This window comes from Nicotiana tabacum, chromosome 1 (assembly GCF_000715075.1).
Source record: "Nicotiana tabacum cultivar K326 chromosome 1, ASM71507v2, whole genome shotgun sequence".
NCBI lineage: Eukaryota > Viridiplantae > Streptophyta > Magnoliopsida > Solanales > Solanaceae > Nicotiana > Nicotiana tabacum.
In genome coordinates, this window is record NC_134080.1 from 135,092,122 (window position 1) to 135,109,493 (window position 17,372).

Sequence of the window (17,372 nt, forward strand, 5' to 3'; positions counted from 1 at the left end):
TTTATTTCTTTTCAATCTTTAAAGGCGACTTTCCTAATCTTGTTGAAGATTTCTGTCATACTTGGCTTACTCGACTAAAATTTCTATATATAGGAAGACATTTTTGTGGCAAGAGCACCGGGAAGGCTAGACGTCATGGGTGGAATTGCTGACTATTCTGGAAGCCTTGTGTTACAGGTATCCTACGATTACTTCTTTTAAATCTTTGCATTATGATGCCTATTAATTTTTATTAGACTAACTGGTCTCAAGACATTCCAAACTTGTCTGAGGGCTAGGGTCTAGTTTTTAGCTTCTATTCATGGTCTCAGAAATGAGCCAATAGCTAAGCTTTCTTTTAGGTTGTGTAATTCAGCTTTGCATTTGTGTGTGGTTGCTATTTCATTGGCGACTTAGTTGCTCCCTTAACGCCCTTTTTGCATTCCGAATATAATTCAAAACCAGCCTTTTAAATGTTAGTTATATTGTTGCTTCCATTTGTAGTAATAGGACATTCTACTTCAGTACTATTACTTTTCTCTTTTGTGTCATATACAATATTTAACAAATTTTTTGCATAACACATGCCAAAAATGGTCTACTGCTGTCTATGTACTATGCATCTGTCTGTTATCTTAATACAAATATGTTAAATGTACCTATTAATCCTCAGTGTCTTAATTTCTTCGACCTTGTTACTCCACAACTCCGACATTCCAATTTTCTTTGTTTGCCTAGCTGTTGTCTATTTAATGTTATCTCATTACTTTTTCCATATACGTACTTATTTAAGCTTTGCTAGGCACTTATACATGATATGTATGCTTGCTGAAAAGGCTAATGGTTAAGGGTAGTTCACTGAACTTTAAAGAGTAAAACTTTCGTTGTTCACTTATTGTTGTTGCTCTCACTTCTCGGATTGCTGCAAAACGTCCTGCAGATGCCAATTAGGGAAGCCTGCCATGTTGCTGTTCAAAAGATTCACCCCAGCAAACAGAGGCTGTGGAAACATGCTTTGGCTCGGCAGCAAGCCAAAGGACAAGGCCCTACCCCTGTGCTTCAAATTGTATAAATTTCTTACTATTGGTTACTTCTTTTAAGTATAGACTAGTCTTATGATACGCGCGTTGTGCGTGTACGCTATCTCAATGGGTAAATTTTTTAAAAAACATACAATATTGACAAAAAGATGCTTGGTGGCTAATTTCGGTGGTCAATATTATTAACCTTTCTTTATTATACTATTTGTTACTTTTTTCATCCCAATTTGATTGTCTAATTTTAATTTTTCGATATTATAAGAAAAAAAGAATTCGAAATAATTATATTTCTCTCAAAAATAATCTTTGTTTTATGAAAACAAGGACGTTCAAAGAAGTCATGAACGTCCATTATGGTTCCTTCTTCTGCAGTATATTAAGGATATTGTAGTTAGTATATTAAGGATATTGTAGTTATGGAAAGATTTATACTCCTAAATATTAGTAGTTCTTACATAATTCAAATAAAGAAAGTTTTAATAGTTAAAATTTTAGTTAATTTAAAAGTCCTAAAAATTAGGAAAATAATAAGATGACAATGATTATTTTGTCCAGTGTGAACTTTATTTTAAAGGGGTAAAAAAGACGAACGACATTTTGCTAAGGGCCTTCGTGCTTTTAATATAGTATAGATTAGTTTTGAGGAGACTTGTTGCAGTTAGATTTTCTCGTTTATTTTAACTTCAATTGAAGGGACCAAGTCATATGTGCAATTTTAAAGTGGTACTAGAATTTCTCACCGCTTACCGTCACACATGAAGAAATTATGTCTTTATTTTTATTTTTTTGGAAATGTGATACAGATTTGGTAGAAGTGATAGTTTTTGCCTGTTTCTATGTGGGATTGGGTAGCAAACAAGCTGTTTCAAGTTCTCAGTAGGAATATCAGATCACTTTTGAGAGCCCTTTTGTTAACTCTATAACTTTACGAGTGTAGCTGTTTTGACTGCAATCATTATCATTCTCTTGAAGCTTTACCAATTTCTGCCGCAACAGGTGTCATATGGGTCAGAATTGAGCAATCGTGGTCCAACGTTTGATATGGACTTATCAGATTTCTTGGAAGGGGATGAACCCATAACTTATGAGAAATCGAGGCAGTATTTTGCCCGAGATCCTTCTCAAAGGTTTTGCATTCTCCTATTCTGCGTTTTTCCTACTTGAATGTCTATCTTAATGTTGTACTAACTTCAATCCAATTTTAGGTGGGCAGCATATGTTGCCGGCACAGTTCTAGTTTTGATGAAGGAGCTTGGCATACGCTTTGAGAATAGTATTAGTTTGCTGGTCAGTCCAACTCCATTACTCATTGCCTTGCTGTCTTTTTGTTTAATCTGGTTTTGTTTTTCTTGCTTACTAGCAGGACATTGTTTGTTTTCCATCTATTACTTGACTAACTGAAATAACAGGTGACAGTTATATGTTTCTCCTCTATGCACTGCCATTCAATGGTGATACAATCTATTTACCTCGGTTTACTCGTTGTATTCCTTTTAATGTAGTATAATGTTTGTTTGATTTTTCCTATCACCTCGTTACAATAGTATGTGCCGCTTATGTACTTGTCTCCATTTCATGTGAATATTAATTCATTCTAAAATTAAACTTTTTTCTAGTTGAACTTTCTGGTAATTAAAAAATTATACCACTCCATAATATCCACTCATGTTAATAATCTCACAATTTCACACAATATGTTTTTCTGACCTATCAAACTTTCTGTTGTCATAGCCCTTGGCGATGTATAGGTTGGTCGACCACCCTAGTTACTAACTTAGGCAGTTTGTTCCTTTTCATTCCCTTTTACGTGGATAATGCTGACAGTCCTACACCTTTATGTCCAGGATAACATAAATTGAGGCAAATAATATACTCTCTGTCTCAAGACGTAATTATTTTGTTGCACAATAGAGTTGGAGATAATATAGGAGACCTACCCTTAGGTTCCGCTTCGTAACACTAACCTCCCTTGTGGTTCACCTTATTTTAATTTTGTTGTAACAATTCTTTAACCTATTTATCAGTAATGTAAAAAGATTTTATCCTGATTAATTAATGTAAAATATTATATCAGATGTCCCTTCGGGGACATCCAATAAAATTGGAACGATACACAAAAATATTATATCCGGACTAATTTTCCATTTCCATTATAATGTTTTATTTAATTAATTTTGTAAACATATTATTTTAAGAATTCAAAGAAAAAGAAATGGGTTTTAATTTAATAAACATCTAGCTCCACGTTTTAAATAATTTTCAGGACTGCCAAGTGCCTTTTTTATAAATTTAAAGGGAAAAATCATAAAAGAATTCTTAGACTTCTCCGGCAGCCGTAACTTGTAGTCATGTCGTCTCCTATCTATGGCCAATACAACAACAGCAGCAGACCTAATGTAGTCCCAAAAGTGGGGTCTGGGAGGGCAGTATGTACGCAGACCTTACCCTACCTTCAAGAAGGCAGAGAGGCTGTTTCCGAAAGACCCTCGGCGTAGGAAAGATAAAAGGAAGTGCAGCAGCAAGCACACCAATTTGAAAATCGAAGCAAAAATACAAAGATACTGAACTAAACTGAGTATTGTAATCAGAAGGCCGGAACGAAAGCAACGACAAGTAATCACAGAAGTCGAGGAATACGAAAATATATAAATAAAGCTAACTCATATAATAGGCGACTTATCCTAACCCTTTACCCTTATTCTCAACCTCCACGGCTTCCTATCCATGGTCATGTCCTCAATGAGGCGAAACGCCATATCTTTCCTAATCACCTCTGCCTAATACTTCTTCGGCCGACCTCTACCTCTCCTTAGGCTCTCCAAGGTCAACCCCTCACACCTCCTCACCGGTGCATCTGTGTCTTTCCTCTTCACATGCTCGAACCATCTAAGTCTCGCCTCCCGCATCTTGTCCTCCACAGGACCACGCTCACCTTGTCCCGAATAACTTCATTTCTAATTCTATCTAGCCTGGTATGCCCGCACATCCATCTCAACATCCTCATTTCAACCACCTTCATCTTTTGGACATGGGAGTTTTTGACTGGCAACACTCCACCCCATCTAACATAGTCGGTCTGACCACCGCTCTATAAAACTTACCTTTAAGTTTAGGTGGCACATTCTTATCACACAAAACACCTGAAGCGAGCCTCCATTTCATCCATCCTGCCCCAATATGATGTGTAACATCCTCGCCGATCTTTCCATTCCTTCATATAACTGACCCAAGGTGTTTAAAACTCTCTCCTAGGGATGACTTGAGTATTAAGCCTCACTTCTTCGTCCACAACCTGAGTCGTCCCACTGAACTTGCACTCCAAGTATTCTGTCTTGATCCTACTCAACTTGAAACCTTTAGACTCCAGGGTCTGCTTCCAAATCTCTAACCTCCCATTAACATCGCCTCGTGTCTCGTCAATCATAGCAATGTCATCTGCAAATAACATGCACCATGACACCTCTCCTTGTATGTGGCGCGTCAACGCGTCGATCGCCAAGGCAAATAGAAATGGACTGAGGGATGACCCCTGATGCAACCCCATCATAACTCGGAAGTGTTCCGAGTCCCCTCCCACAATCCTCTCTCGAGTCTTAGCTCCATCATACATGTCCTTAATAGCCCTAATGTAAGCAACAGGAACACCACTAGCCTCCAATCATCTCCACAAAACCTCCCTTGACACTTTATCGTAAGGCTTCTCTCAGTCGATGAACACCATGTGTAATCCACCCCCCCCCCCCCCTAAACTGCTCCATCAACCTCCTAACAGGATAAATAGCTTTCGTAGTCGAATGTCCTGGCATAAATCCGAACTGGTTTTCAGAAATATCCACCATCCTCCTCAACCTCAGCTCCACCACCCTCTCCAAGACTTTCATAGTATGGCTTCGTCTCCTATCTATGGCCAATTGCGCAGTATTTAAACTGCCTTTTGAAGTTTGTACCCACTGCGGGAATGCCATTAAAAATTTAGAAAGTGCTTAAGGGACGTATGAATCAAGCTGATTACTGCCGAAGTTGCTTGCCCTACTGCACATACCTTTCCGGCAGCGATTGAAGTAATTCATAGCAACCCTTAAAGGTTTTCCGAGTAAGAAGACAACCTGAAATGTCCAGTCACTTATTTGTAGAAGAGCCTATCTAGGGGGTGTAGTTGGATCTCTTTTGAATTCCTGTGTTGGGCTTCATAAGATTACCTAAGGAATTAGGTTTCTTATTCTTAAAGATTTGTTAAAGAAGAGATTCATAAAATAAATTAATAAGTAGAAGAGCTCAATATTACAGAAGGGCACATTAATCAGATTATAACTTTTTTTTATTAGTGATAATAGATAAAAATTGTTACATAAAAATCAAATAAGGGAGGTAAGTGTAATATCGTAAACCACAAGGAAGGTTAGTGTTATGAAATGAAACCCGGGGAAAGGTCTCTGAAATTATCCCATAGAATTATGGTTAAAATATTTGGTGTTTCTATTATCAGTTTCTATTATCAAATTTGAAGTTTTCAAATTGCACCAACTTGAACAAGCAAGGTGGAAATAATCTATGATGACTTGCAGGTTTCTTCTGCGGTGCCAGAAGGAAAAGGTGTGTCATCCTCTGCATCTGTGGAGGTTGCTAGCATGTCTGCCATTGCTGCTGCTCATGGTAGTTACTCTTTCCACCTGTACACTTCAATTTGTATAACTATGCAAATGTTATAATTAGATATGTACTTTTTTGTCGAGATGAAACATATAAACTTGACCATAGCAATACTAACTTGTACTAGGTAAGCGCGCGCACACACGCATGGCTGGTCTCTGAGCAATCTTCACTGTTATGTGTAGCTAACTGGTGTATATCCATTTAACAGAAACCCCATCGCACTCACCCCCTCCCCCTTGCTCTAAAAGCAAAATAAGAAAATTATAATGAAAGTAGGAGGAAAGTTGGAAAATGAAAGCAGCGAGAGAGAGAGGGAGATGCCTTATCTCAATTCTTTCTCCCGTTTTTTTTATTTCTCACAGCACTAATGACATGTTTATGCTGATGATTTTGCTCCGAAATTTCTTTCCTTATGCTTGATTCTGAATAACTAATTCCTTGTTTCTTTCATTTGCCTTAAAATTTATTCTGTAGACATAGCCTTTTAGATTTTCCTTGGAACTTATGATGGGCTCTCTCTTAAATCTTCATCAGTTCAAAATTTTATACCGACCAAGGGGTGTAGTTGTCAATAAAATTTAACATGAAAGTAAATGAAGAGAGAAGAAAATTGAAGTAAATACAAATCAAATAATGGTCCTAAGGACTAGAGTTGCAGTTTAAGCTTTAAAGAATGGTCCAACCAATTATTTCAAGCGAAACGTACAGAGTCATGAACTTAGTCATCAAAATTTGAACAACCTGGAAAAGAAAATTAGTTAAATCTAGTTTGCCCCTTCAGATTTATGTGCCACTGCCTTCCGAGTTTCATGACAAAATATCATGAGTTTGGTAATGGATCTCTAACCGCACCACCAGCACGCACAATAACCAGGGAAAAAACTATCATTAGGAAAAGGTGTGACTAGTACTGTATTAGTCTTTGCTTTATGCATGCCTTTCAATTAAGGTTTCGTCCAAAAAAAGAATAAGGTTTTCTTTGGTCCAACTATGTATAAGCTCAGTTTAACTGATCCTCAGCAATTTGAAGGCTTTCTTGATAATGCACCGTAATCTTGCTTTTCAGGGTTGAATATTAGCCCGAGGGAGCTTGCCTTACTGTGCCAAAAGGTATTATTTCTCTAGGGCTTCCAATGGATGATTTTTATCTTCCAAATGTTTGACGTTCAATAGTAGTTCAGCATTTGATTTGGCAGTCTTTCAATAATAGGTAGAAAATCATGTAGTTGGAGCGCCATGTGGTGTAATGGATCAGATGACTTCTGCATGTGGTGAAGCCAACAAACTTCTTGCAATGGTTTGTCAGGTACTGTCCCAATAATTGGACAAAATTTAACTGCATTGATGTTTAGCGAAAATGACTAAGATTGTTCCCATTTATTGCAGCCCGCCGAGGTGCTAGGTCTAGTGGATATTCCGGGTCATATAAGAGTATGGGGGATTGATTCAGGAATAAGGCACAGGTATCAGTTCTAATATTTTCTGTACCTTATTTTTCCTGTTTAGAAGAAAAATAACCCTGTTTATCTAGCTTCAGGGATCTGAGTTAATGGATGACCAGCTTACGTGCTTTGAACTTTTCTGCAGAAGCTGATTTAATTTGAGCTCATGCAGATCACTTGCGTTAAAGAAAGATGCATGCTCCATTCAACTTTATTGTCAAAATTTCTGAACTCCCCAAAATTGGTTCCGTGTATCTGTTTTGGTTAAAGCTCTTCATGATTATCATGATTGAGATGGGTGATAGTCATTAAGTTTCAGAAAGAAAACCAAATCAGTTGGAGAATAGAAGACCAGTTAGTCCAACTTTGTCGTCAAAACATTAGGAAAATGCTGCATCTGTGAACAATAAGAGGGAAAAGATGATGAAACAACTGGATTTGAACTGATATGAGAATTATAGTAGAAAGGAAAGAAAAATAAAATAAGCAATTCCTCCAGAGGATACCAACTCTCTCAATCTCACAGTACATTATTATCTCTTTTTTATATTTGAGAAAATTGAATCATCAAGCTGCCACAGCTCTAGAAAACTTTTACATCTTTAGGAGTGCCTTCAGAATACTGAATCAGTCCAAATGCAAGTCACATAAGCATAACATAAAATTAGTAGGAAAAGAAAAACAAATCTTCACTATGGCTGCTTTTGATGGTAAAAATTTTGAGGAAAATCTGTTCTGCTTCAAGAATAGCTACAAGAGAACATATAGATACTAAATGTAATGACTAGTTAGTAACTCTATCTTAAGCTTCATTGATTTTTATTCATTTGAGTCACTTTATGTTGTGTTGATGTACAAAACATAAATATACGCTCTTCTCCTTCTCCGTCCGCTGTGCAGTGTTGGAGGTGCAGATTATGGATCAGTGAGGATTGGTGCCTTTATGGGCCGAGAAATTGTAAAGTCTATTGCATCAAAGCTATTGTCACAGTCCTTGTCTACCAACGGCAATCACCCTGATGAATCAGAGGAAGATGGTGTCGAATTACTTGAAGCTGAAGCTTCATTAGATTACTTATGCAACCTTTCACCTCATAGGTAAAAGCATGACATGAAGATTAAGTAGAGCATTTTTTCATTTTCATTCTGATTGTTATTGCTTCTTTCTCTATCAATGCATGTGATCTCTCCTCTTCTCCCTGTTTTCCTCTGCGCTGTTGGGTTTTTTTCACTTTTTTCTGTAATCGGCGATTGTTCGTTCTTGAAAATGTATTTTGAAATTTTTTGAAAATTTAAAAAACTTCAGAAAGTTTGTTTTTCAAAATTTTTACTCACAAAACTTCAAAAACAACCCAAAATTATATTTATGTCCAAACATAACTATAAATTTCAAATAACTTTTTTCCTCTGACCTCAGCAATGAATTAGTTCAGCCTTCAACTATGGTGAAAAAGAAAAGATAGATTATTGACACAAATAACAATAAGAACGTCACATATTGGGGCAAGCCTGCTTGGCTTGGTTGTGGCTGTTACAATCGTATCTATGGTTGTAATAATTCATAAATGGTATTGCTATTGTAGATACGAGGCTATGTACGCCAAGATGCTTCCTGAATCTATACTTGGTGAGTCATTTGCTGAAAAGTACACTGACCACCGTGACCCGGTAACGACAATTGACAAGGCGCGTAATTATGGGGTCAGAGCAGCTGCCAGACACCCTATTTACGAGAACTTCCGTGTGAAGGTTTGTTTTCTTGAAGTGATCAATTTTTAGTTCGCATATTTAAAACTAATTTTCTCCGTTATATCCTAATCTACAGTTTTACTATTTATTTCTTCTAATTGAATGTCTTTAGATGGTATCTGAGTGATGATTTGAAAAATTGATGACAGGCCTTTAAAGCACTGCTAACATCTGCGACTTCAGATGATCAACTGAATGCTCTTGGAGAATTATTGTATCAGGTATCTCGATGTATTTCCCTTTGTGAGTTTCAGTACTCCAGTTTCAACAGGGAATGGCAAGAAGTAGCTTTTCTCTACTACTGCTTTTCGCCTTGTAGTTTCGAAAAGAAGCAATTTCGAAGGAAAAATTAGTAACCAGCACAATGTTGAAGCATAGTATACCATTAAAGCTAGACATTTTCTCAATGTAACAAAGGCTAAATCTCACGAATCACGTTTCTCAATGTAAGAAAGATTAATCTCTCTGATTAATAAGAGTCTCATTTAAGGATTGCTTGAAGTTATTCTTGGCGACAATCTTATAGCCTTAATCTCTCGAGAACCCCAGATCCTCAAATAAGCCGACAAATTGAATCTAATACAAAAAGCTTGTTCAGAACACAACTTTTTTTTTGGTTTATTTATGATATAGAAAGACTTCCCTGTTTATTAATAGTCCCAATTTTAAAATGGGGCGAAGATGTTCTCAAAAGCTCAGATTTTTTGTACTAATCAGACGTATCTATTGTAAATTTATTTCTTACTATTGCACTTTATTTTGCAGTGCCACTACAGTTACAGTGATTGTGGACTAGGTTCGGATGGAACAAATAGGCTCGTCCAACTAGTGCAAGAAATGCAGCACAGTAAGGCATCAAAATCTGGAGAAGGGACATTGTATGGTGCTAAAATTACCGGCGGGGGTTCTGGTGGAACTGTATGTGTAATTGGTAGGAATTCACTTAAGAGCAGTGAACAAATTCTCGAGGTAATGTCCCTCTCGTTTAAAGGCTGTCGTTCTCCTATGTTGTGTTCCAAATTGCACTAACAATTAATCCATATTTTGGATCACACCTGCACTATTTCCCCAATTGAAAAGAAGTATATAATTTTCATGTTTGTTCCAGTATGGGCATTTTTAGGTATAGAACACTTGTGGTAAAGGATAGTTGGATCGCAAAAATGTATTCTATGAAAAGAAGTACTATATATTTTCATTTTTTTCCCATGGATTTAGCAGAATAATGAGGCTGTTTCCAACTCTTTTGAATGTGCAGATACAGCGCAGATACAAAGCGGCAACAGGATATTTGCCCATTCTTTTTGAGGGCTCATCTCCTGGGGCTGGCAAGTTTGGCTATCTAAGAATTCGCCGTCGCAACCCTCCAAAGCAGAATTAGATTCTGCATTATTAGATTTCAACACCATTAGTAAAATCATATAAGAGAATACAAGTCGCTTGTAGCAAAATCACTGTGAAAGTTTGACTATATTAAAACTTCTATTCTGGACTTTCACATATATGACATGAATTTCTATCATCTTCAATAAAATGCAAATATGGTGATAAAATGATCCCTCAGAAGTAATTGTAAATTTTTATAATCTGACCTTGAACAAATTGGAATTCTTTACTTTTCTAACTTTTTCTGTAGCTTTTTTCTCTTTTACCTCAAAGTTAAATCTTATAGCCTAATTGGCCAACTTTCGGAAAGATAAAGCACTTCTTTTTCAAAAAATAAAATCCACCTCTTCTTTTTTTAAATATAAGACTTGAGGGGTTTCTGTTTTCACCATGAAATGAAAGCTAAAGCAACTGCAGAAGCAGTTTTGTTTTTCTGTTGTTTGAAACAAGCTATACATTGTAAATTCTTCCTAGAAGCAGAAGTTGTATTTTCTTATGCTTGGAGTTTTTATTATTACTTGTTTCTTTCGCTTTGGTTTTCGTATTGCCTTGTTAGTGTTGATGATTGTTGCTACTGCTTCAAACTAGAGAGGGGAAAAGAGAGAAAGAAACTCAATTATGTAGAATGATTCAAACTGATCTCATTCAAAATTACATCAAGGCTGGGTAATATATTTAAGATTAACCAAAGAAAAGAAAGCAAATGACAAGTTAGAAAAGCCAATAATTAGAACAGGAGAAATGCTACATGCGATCAATCACATGTTTATTACTATAGAATTGTGTACAGGCACGGATAACTTTTGAAATTTCTACATACATATGACAAAGGGCTATCACCCCTTACCCCACAATCAAAAGGAAAGGGCAATGGAAAACGCTACTTGTAGTACAACAGAAGCAATAGACTAAAAGTAGTTGTCCTGTCCAAATTGATTTCCTGTTTCTAAGCTTAATTATCCAGACGTTTCTTTCTTTTTTGGGGGTTGTCCGTGGGCACTCCAGGTTCATGACAAACATCAAACCGTGGACTTAGTAGGATTCATGTGCTGCCACTTTGATTAGGCTGCTCCAGTTCTTCCACAAACTCCATTGTCATTTTCAGGAAGCTTTTCTTGTGCAACTGTTCCCATTCCTTTCGAAGCATTTCCATAAGAACATAAAAGTATAAGGGCTAGCTTTTACAAAATCTTGGTTAAGAAAAGAAGCTACTGATACAAGATTTCCGATTACCTCAAAGTTCCATTCACCGTACAAATTCGGGTCACTCTGGTCAGCCCAAATATATGCTTCCACCAGTAATGTATCGGAGCTGTCCTGCAAAAAGCAAAGACATCTATAGTGAACCAGATAAGTACATTATAATTGGAAAACTGAAATCCATGCGCCTCACTAGTGTTGTGCCAAAGTGAAACTAGACATTGGAATTAAAACTGACGAGCAAAGATCCAGAAGTGCCAACAGCATCTGACATAGGCGGGAAAGCTGGATGAAGCAAACCCACTTCAGTACATTTATGCCAAGTTGCCAACCATAGCGTTCTTAATAACAACTAAAAAGCAATGGCAAAGATATCACTATGACTAGATGATCATCATACCTATGAAGTTGTATCATCAATGGTTAATAAATAGAAGACCTGCACATTAGGTTTTCTGCCTCCTAGTCAACCAAGAAAATTTTAGAAACAAAAAGATGACATGGATGAGGTAGAACTACTCAAAGGGCGCTCAACCATTCTGAGATTTCGAATAGGAAATTATACAATTGTGACTCATAAAAAACGCATGCGATGATCTTTAACACTTATATCCAAAACAAAAGAAATTGACAGCCTACTGTCAATGAAAACTCTGTAGCAAAAACACTACTTGATGGGGTGCTGGTGAGCACTTCAAGGGACAGTAAAGAGCATGGTATTTGTTCTAGGTGTTAGGACCTCAAGCATCTACATTTAGCTCCAAAAAGCACCCATCAATTGAATAGCTTGGTTGTTCCATTAAACCCAAAAATTTAGGAGCCATTTGGACAACATTTGGGAAAAACTTTTTGAGTAATTGTTTTATTTATTTTTTCCATAAAAATCATTTTGAGAAAAGAGTTTAAGAAAATTTTAAGCTCTACAAAAGTCTCATAATGCTCTGGCGATGTGTTACTGCAATAACAAGAATGCAAATAAAGGACTACAGAAACTCTGGAACTTTGTGTATCAATACCGTCAGGGATACATCAACAGTTCTCCTTTCGTACTCAACGTCCTCAAATTTATCCAAGATATCCAATTCAGGAACAGTGATGCCTGAAAGAACCTACATTTTGTCAAAACAAACATATCATTCAGAAGATCAGTAAGATGGTCGGATTTCATATTTTTTCGTTGAGGTCTCAATAACAAAGGATTGCAGGCAGCAGTCATTCTTTCTTCTACTTTTTAATTGCATAGTACATGCATTGGTCTGGAGTCCCTGGACCTCTATAATGGCGGTCACTCGTCAAATCTTCAATTTTAATGGACTTGGATGTATAAGCTATACTTGAGTGACCTTAAGCAGCTAGTCACTTGATGCAAATAATGCTTATACACAACGTTATTAAGAGAGCTAAATCAACAGGCTGACGATGATTCCACTTTTAACAAGAGAACTATGAAGAAAGTTGTGTCCCATAGTTCATTTCCAGAGTGAACTCGCTTTTGCTAAGCTTAAATTTCCCCAATAGCAATCAATCAATTCACTTTCGTTAACCTCAGTTGAAATTGTTACAACTATCAAACCATTGATTTCCCAGGTTATGACTGGAACCTTTGTAATAGATTTTTTTTGCAAGTCATGCATCAGATTATGTTAACATGATAGTTGAATAGCTAAGATGCTTGGAGGTAACTTTAAGAAGATAATTCAGTGATTTAGCATATCTGGAACAGCTTGCCCGTATGACAAAGTATGTACCAATATACATCGCTAATTCTGTAGGACAATAAGTGGAGAATGTCAAACAAACCTTGCCATTAACTTTCTTGTTTTCTACAGGTAGAATGGCAGGATAAACACACCCTCTGATGCTAAACCTATGGCTGAAGCAAAGCAACAGAATCAGTCCTACAAGATATTAGAAAAATCTCTCACTCTATGTAGGATGCATTAGATAAAATAATGCTTGCATTAGCTTTGTGTATTAATAATACCTTGTTTGGTAGACATTTTGAACTTATACATTAGTTATGCAAACATTAGTTATACATCTTATTTGGTATTATCCTATGCATAACTAATGCATTGAAAACCATGGTATTAGCAATGCAATGAGTTTTAACGCATGCATTAGCTTAGTTAAAGACAAAATTGTCCTTCAAAATTTATGCTGGATTAAAATATGCTAGTTATTATATTAATGCAAGTTTAAATAATTCAAATAGTGAGAAATAAAATTATATCTCTAGTAAATAAATAAATACTTAGCATATTTCCTTTTTTATAAATAAATATTTAGTTCTATATTACAATATAGGTAGACAAATCAAATAATTTTTTAAAACTTTTTCATATAAAAATATTTCTCTAACATATGTTTCTTTTAAAAAGTTTTAGAGTGATAGACCGGTTTTGATGGTATTTTTGTAAACAAGCAATTCTTTAAGAAATTGTGTAATGCTTTAATACATCAAAACCAAACAATGAATAAGAAATATGTCAGCATAACTAATACCAGCATAACTAATGCAAACATAACTAATATCAGCATTACTAATACACCATATTCAGCATTATTCTTATGCACCCTACCAAACGACCCCTATTAATTAAAGAAACAACGAAAGCAACGGGCAAATAGGACATTAACATACATACACAAAAATTAAAATTGAAAAATCCAAAATCCCAGTAACTAGCATTTGAAAAGCTACGCTATAAGTGTTTACGAACTCCCATAAAAGAACAAAAAACGATGTACGTAATAATCGTTGAAATCCACAACATGTTCAAGAATCGCAACTAAGAACATACACGTGTAGCCAGCGCTATCTTAAAGTATGACACAGTTCACATAATACGAAGCAGAATGAAACTGTGATTCTGAGACAGATGAAATTAACATTAAAAATTTAAAATCACAATCTTCCATTTAATTCATCTCAAAACTAGCACTATCCATATCTGAAGCATATAAACTTCATCCCATACTCCTATGTTTTTCACTCTATTAGGTTTTAATTTCTTAAGAAAAGCTAATCCCAAATATCCACTAAAAAACAATTTCAGCATCAATATTTCAATCATAAGCTAAAAGGGTATATAAAAATAAAAGGCAACATGCCACATCTATTGATGATTGTAGAACACTAACAAGTTGTGGAGAATGGCAGGACAAGAAGGTGGGACCCGTTTGAGGAGGGCACGAACGACGTCGTCAGCTAAAAGACTGCCGTAGACGAAAACATTGAACACTGATTGAGGATTAGTGGCAGACGCCATTAGCGGCTCCTCCCCTTTCCAGGGAATCAAATTTGTTTAATGGACTGTTGTTTTATGCACAACTATGTTCTCCTTACGAATGGGAGGTTTCTGATTCCCACAATGTTTGACTTTGGTTTGAATCTAGAACGTAGATAGAAGTTTGATTTTTTTTCTTTTTCTGAGAGGGTCGGGGTGGGGTGATTGTTGCTGGACTGGTTCTTTGGTTTCAAGATTATTACTTCTAACATTGCGATTGGTAGTGCTATTAAAGATAGGCCAAATACATAACCAGCCCCTAAACTTGACGCCCAATTTCATTTAGGCATACTCTTGTTCCTATTAGACACTCCAACTCCAAAAAAAAATTATATCTATTGAGCACCTCATGCACATGTGGCACAAAAGTGACTCTCACTTTGGAGTTGGGCGCGTGAAAAGTTTTGAAAGTTAATTTTTTTTTCTTTCTTATTCCTCTTTCTTCTTCTTCTTCACAGAACTCCCTCTCAGACGGCTGAGCTTCTGTCCTCATCCCCATCCTCCATTTTCATTCTACTGATTTACTGTATTTTTCAGTGATTTTTCATAAATTTGTATGCATTGATTCGATGAGTGTATCTTAAATCTCTTTTACAAAAAAAACTGGAAAATATAGTGTAATGTACTCAATTGAAAAGTAGAATAGAAATAGAAATGGGCAACAATGGAGTTTTATTGATTGCTAAATGAATACAATGATAATTCTCAACTACAACATTAGTAACTCTCAATGACAAGCAGAATGTGACTCCATTGAAGATCTTCACTTGAACCTGTAATGGAGATTCACGAATTAGAAAAGGATTAGGCTATAGAAGAAGAGAGAAGGTAGAGAAAGAAAGTAGAGAGAGAAAGAGAGGGAAATAGGAAAATACCGGTCAAAAACTAACTCCTAATTCCAGCCCAATTGGTTGTAACAGATTGAGGCCCAATCTGTTACACAAGGATTAATCTGGGCCCTTCATTTCTATCAGCTAACTTGTAATGGTGGCCGTCTGATCCACTTAACATGTGCATGTCTAGTGTGCACGTGCCTTTCTCTATTTACCCTAATTCCTTACTTTCCTAAATCATTTTCTTCATCTTCTCCGACACTCAAACCTCAGCCTTCTCAAACATTACAATACCCCTCCCATGAAACAGACTTTGTCCTCAAGGTCGATACTGAGCTACGAACACTCAGGAAATTGGCTTCGCATGTACCCCCAATCCTCCCATGTGGCTTCATTAGGGTTTAGATTAGCCCATTGAACCAGAACCTTAACCCCAACTCCATTATTGACCTTCACCATTTTCCTCTGAAGAATAGCAATCGGCTGGATCCTGACTCGTCCATCAACGTCACAAGTTGGAGGCTGCATCTGAGGGGTGATTGCTGGGCCTATTCTTCTCTTCAACTGAAAAATGTGGAACACCGGGTGAATCTGTGAGCCTAGAGGGTGTTCAATCCGGTAAGCTACTGCTCCTATACGTTGTAGAACTTTATAGGGTCCATAAAATCGAGCACTCAATTTCAAGTTTTTTCTGATAGCTACTGATGACTGTCTGTAAGGCTGTAGTTTGAGATAGGGGTGTTCATGGTTCGGTTTGGGTCGGTTGTTACCTAAAAAAAACCAAACCAATTAAGTCGGTTATTCAAATTGTAAAACCAAACCAAATCAAATTAATAGAAATTTTTCGGTTTCGGTTTTTATCAATTTTTTATCGGTTTTTCGTTTTGTCGGTTTTTTTAAGGTATAAAAAATTTCATGAGAATCTAATGTTGAAACATAGAAAAAATAGACAAGCATGTCTACCATTGTTACTTTTCACTTATTCTGTTAGGAGAAAGAGGAGAGAGTAAAGACAACTTATGTTCATTTTAGAGATAAACTCCCAAACTATAGAAAAGAATACAGTAAAACTTCCCAAAAAATCCAAAATTCTGTCACTCACTACTCAATTTTATCCCATGATAAGAAATCCAGTCGTTTCTCCAATTTATGAACCAAAAACAGTTAAGTTTTTCCACCACACAGTCACTAAAAACAAACACATTCCTGAAAATGAAATAAAACTTCATTACATCAAAAAATAGTTTTTCATAAAGTAAAATAGTAACAAGAATATGATTGAAGCCAGTTGCATCATCAGATCTAATCAATGCTCAAACCATTGTCGGGATATTCTGAAAGATAAAAAAATGAAAATATTAAGCATTAAGTAATTCACAAATATAAATATATTCATAATGAGTTAAATGTATAAAATTACCTTTTTCAACTAGTTCAAGTTTATGGATTTCTTCTAAATATCTTCAATGTTGAATTCTTTGGGAGTTGACCTGATCCATTGTTGAGTGCAAATTAGAGCTTCTACTGTCTTTGGTGATAAAGAACTTCGGTAGGAATCAAGAATCCTCCCACCAGTACTAAAAGCCGATTCAGATGCAACAGTAGAAATAGGAATTGCAAGAACATCTCTTGCAATCCTAGAAACAATTGGATACCTTTTACTTGCATCTTTCCACCAAGACAAGATATTAAAATCTTTGGCCAACTCCAAATCATCTGCCAAATACCTCTCAAGATCAGTCTTACTTCCTTCATTATCTTGCTCTTGCAAATATTTTTCCCATTGTGATTGCCATATCT

The 17,372-nt window shown here is 36.1% G+C and overlaps 2 protein-coding genes across 3 annotated transcripts in view; one reads left to right on the forward strand and one right to left on the reverse strand.

Moving 5' to 3' along the window:
- LOC107764455 (L-arabinokinase) overlaps positions 1-10,416 on the forward strand; it is a 34,378-nt gene extending 23,962 nt beyond the window's left edge. For both annotated transcript variants that reach the window (XM_016583021.2, XM_075253524.1), the window contains exons 16-28: positions 94-177; positions 920-1,045; positions 2,016-2,146; positions 2,225-2,306; positions 5,585-5,672; positions 6,739-6,782; positions 6,883-6,978; positions 7,059-7,135; positions 8,015-8,212; positions 8,698-8,863; positions 9,013-9,084; positions 9,629-9,832; positions 10,122-10,416. In XM_016583021.2, coding sequence (XP_016438507.2) covers positions 94-177; positions 920-1,045; positions 2,016-2,146; positions 2,225-2,306; positions 5,585-5,672; positions 6,739-6,782; positions 6,883-6,978; positions 7,059-7,135; positions 8,015-8,212; positions 8,698-8,863; positions 9,013-9,084; positions 9,629-9,832; positions 10,122-10,244 — 1,491 coding nt within the window. In that variant the 3' untranslated portion in view covers positions 10,245-10,416. The remainder of the gene's footprint in view (positions 1-93; positions 178-919; positions 1,046-2,015; positions 2,147-2,224; positions 2,307-5,584; positions 5,673-6,738; positions 6,783-6,882; positions 6,979-7,058; positions 7,136-8,014; positions 8,213-8,697; positions 8,864-9,012; positions 9,085-9,628; positions 9,833-10,121) is intronic.
- Positions 10,417-10,976: 560 nt separating this feature from the next.
- On the reverse strand, positions 10,977-15,041 carry LOC107764464 (AIG2-like protein D). Its single transcript, XM_016583032.2, has 5 exons — positions 14,594-15,041; positions 13,250-13,322; positions 12,466-12,558; positions 11,483-11,566; positions 10,977-11,384 (listed from the first exon to the last, which is right to left on the reverse strand). The coding sequence occupies exons 1-5, from the start codon at positions 14,719-14,721 to the stop codon at positions 11,292-11,294; spliced, it is 471 nt and encodes a 156-aa protein (XP_016438518.1). The 5' UTR covers positions 14,722-15,041; the 3' UTR covers positions 10,977-11,291.
- Between the last annotated feature and the right edge of the window lie 2,331 nt (positions 15,042-17,372).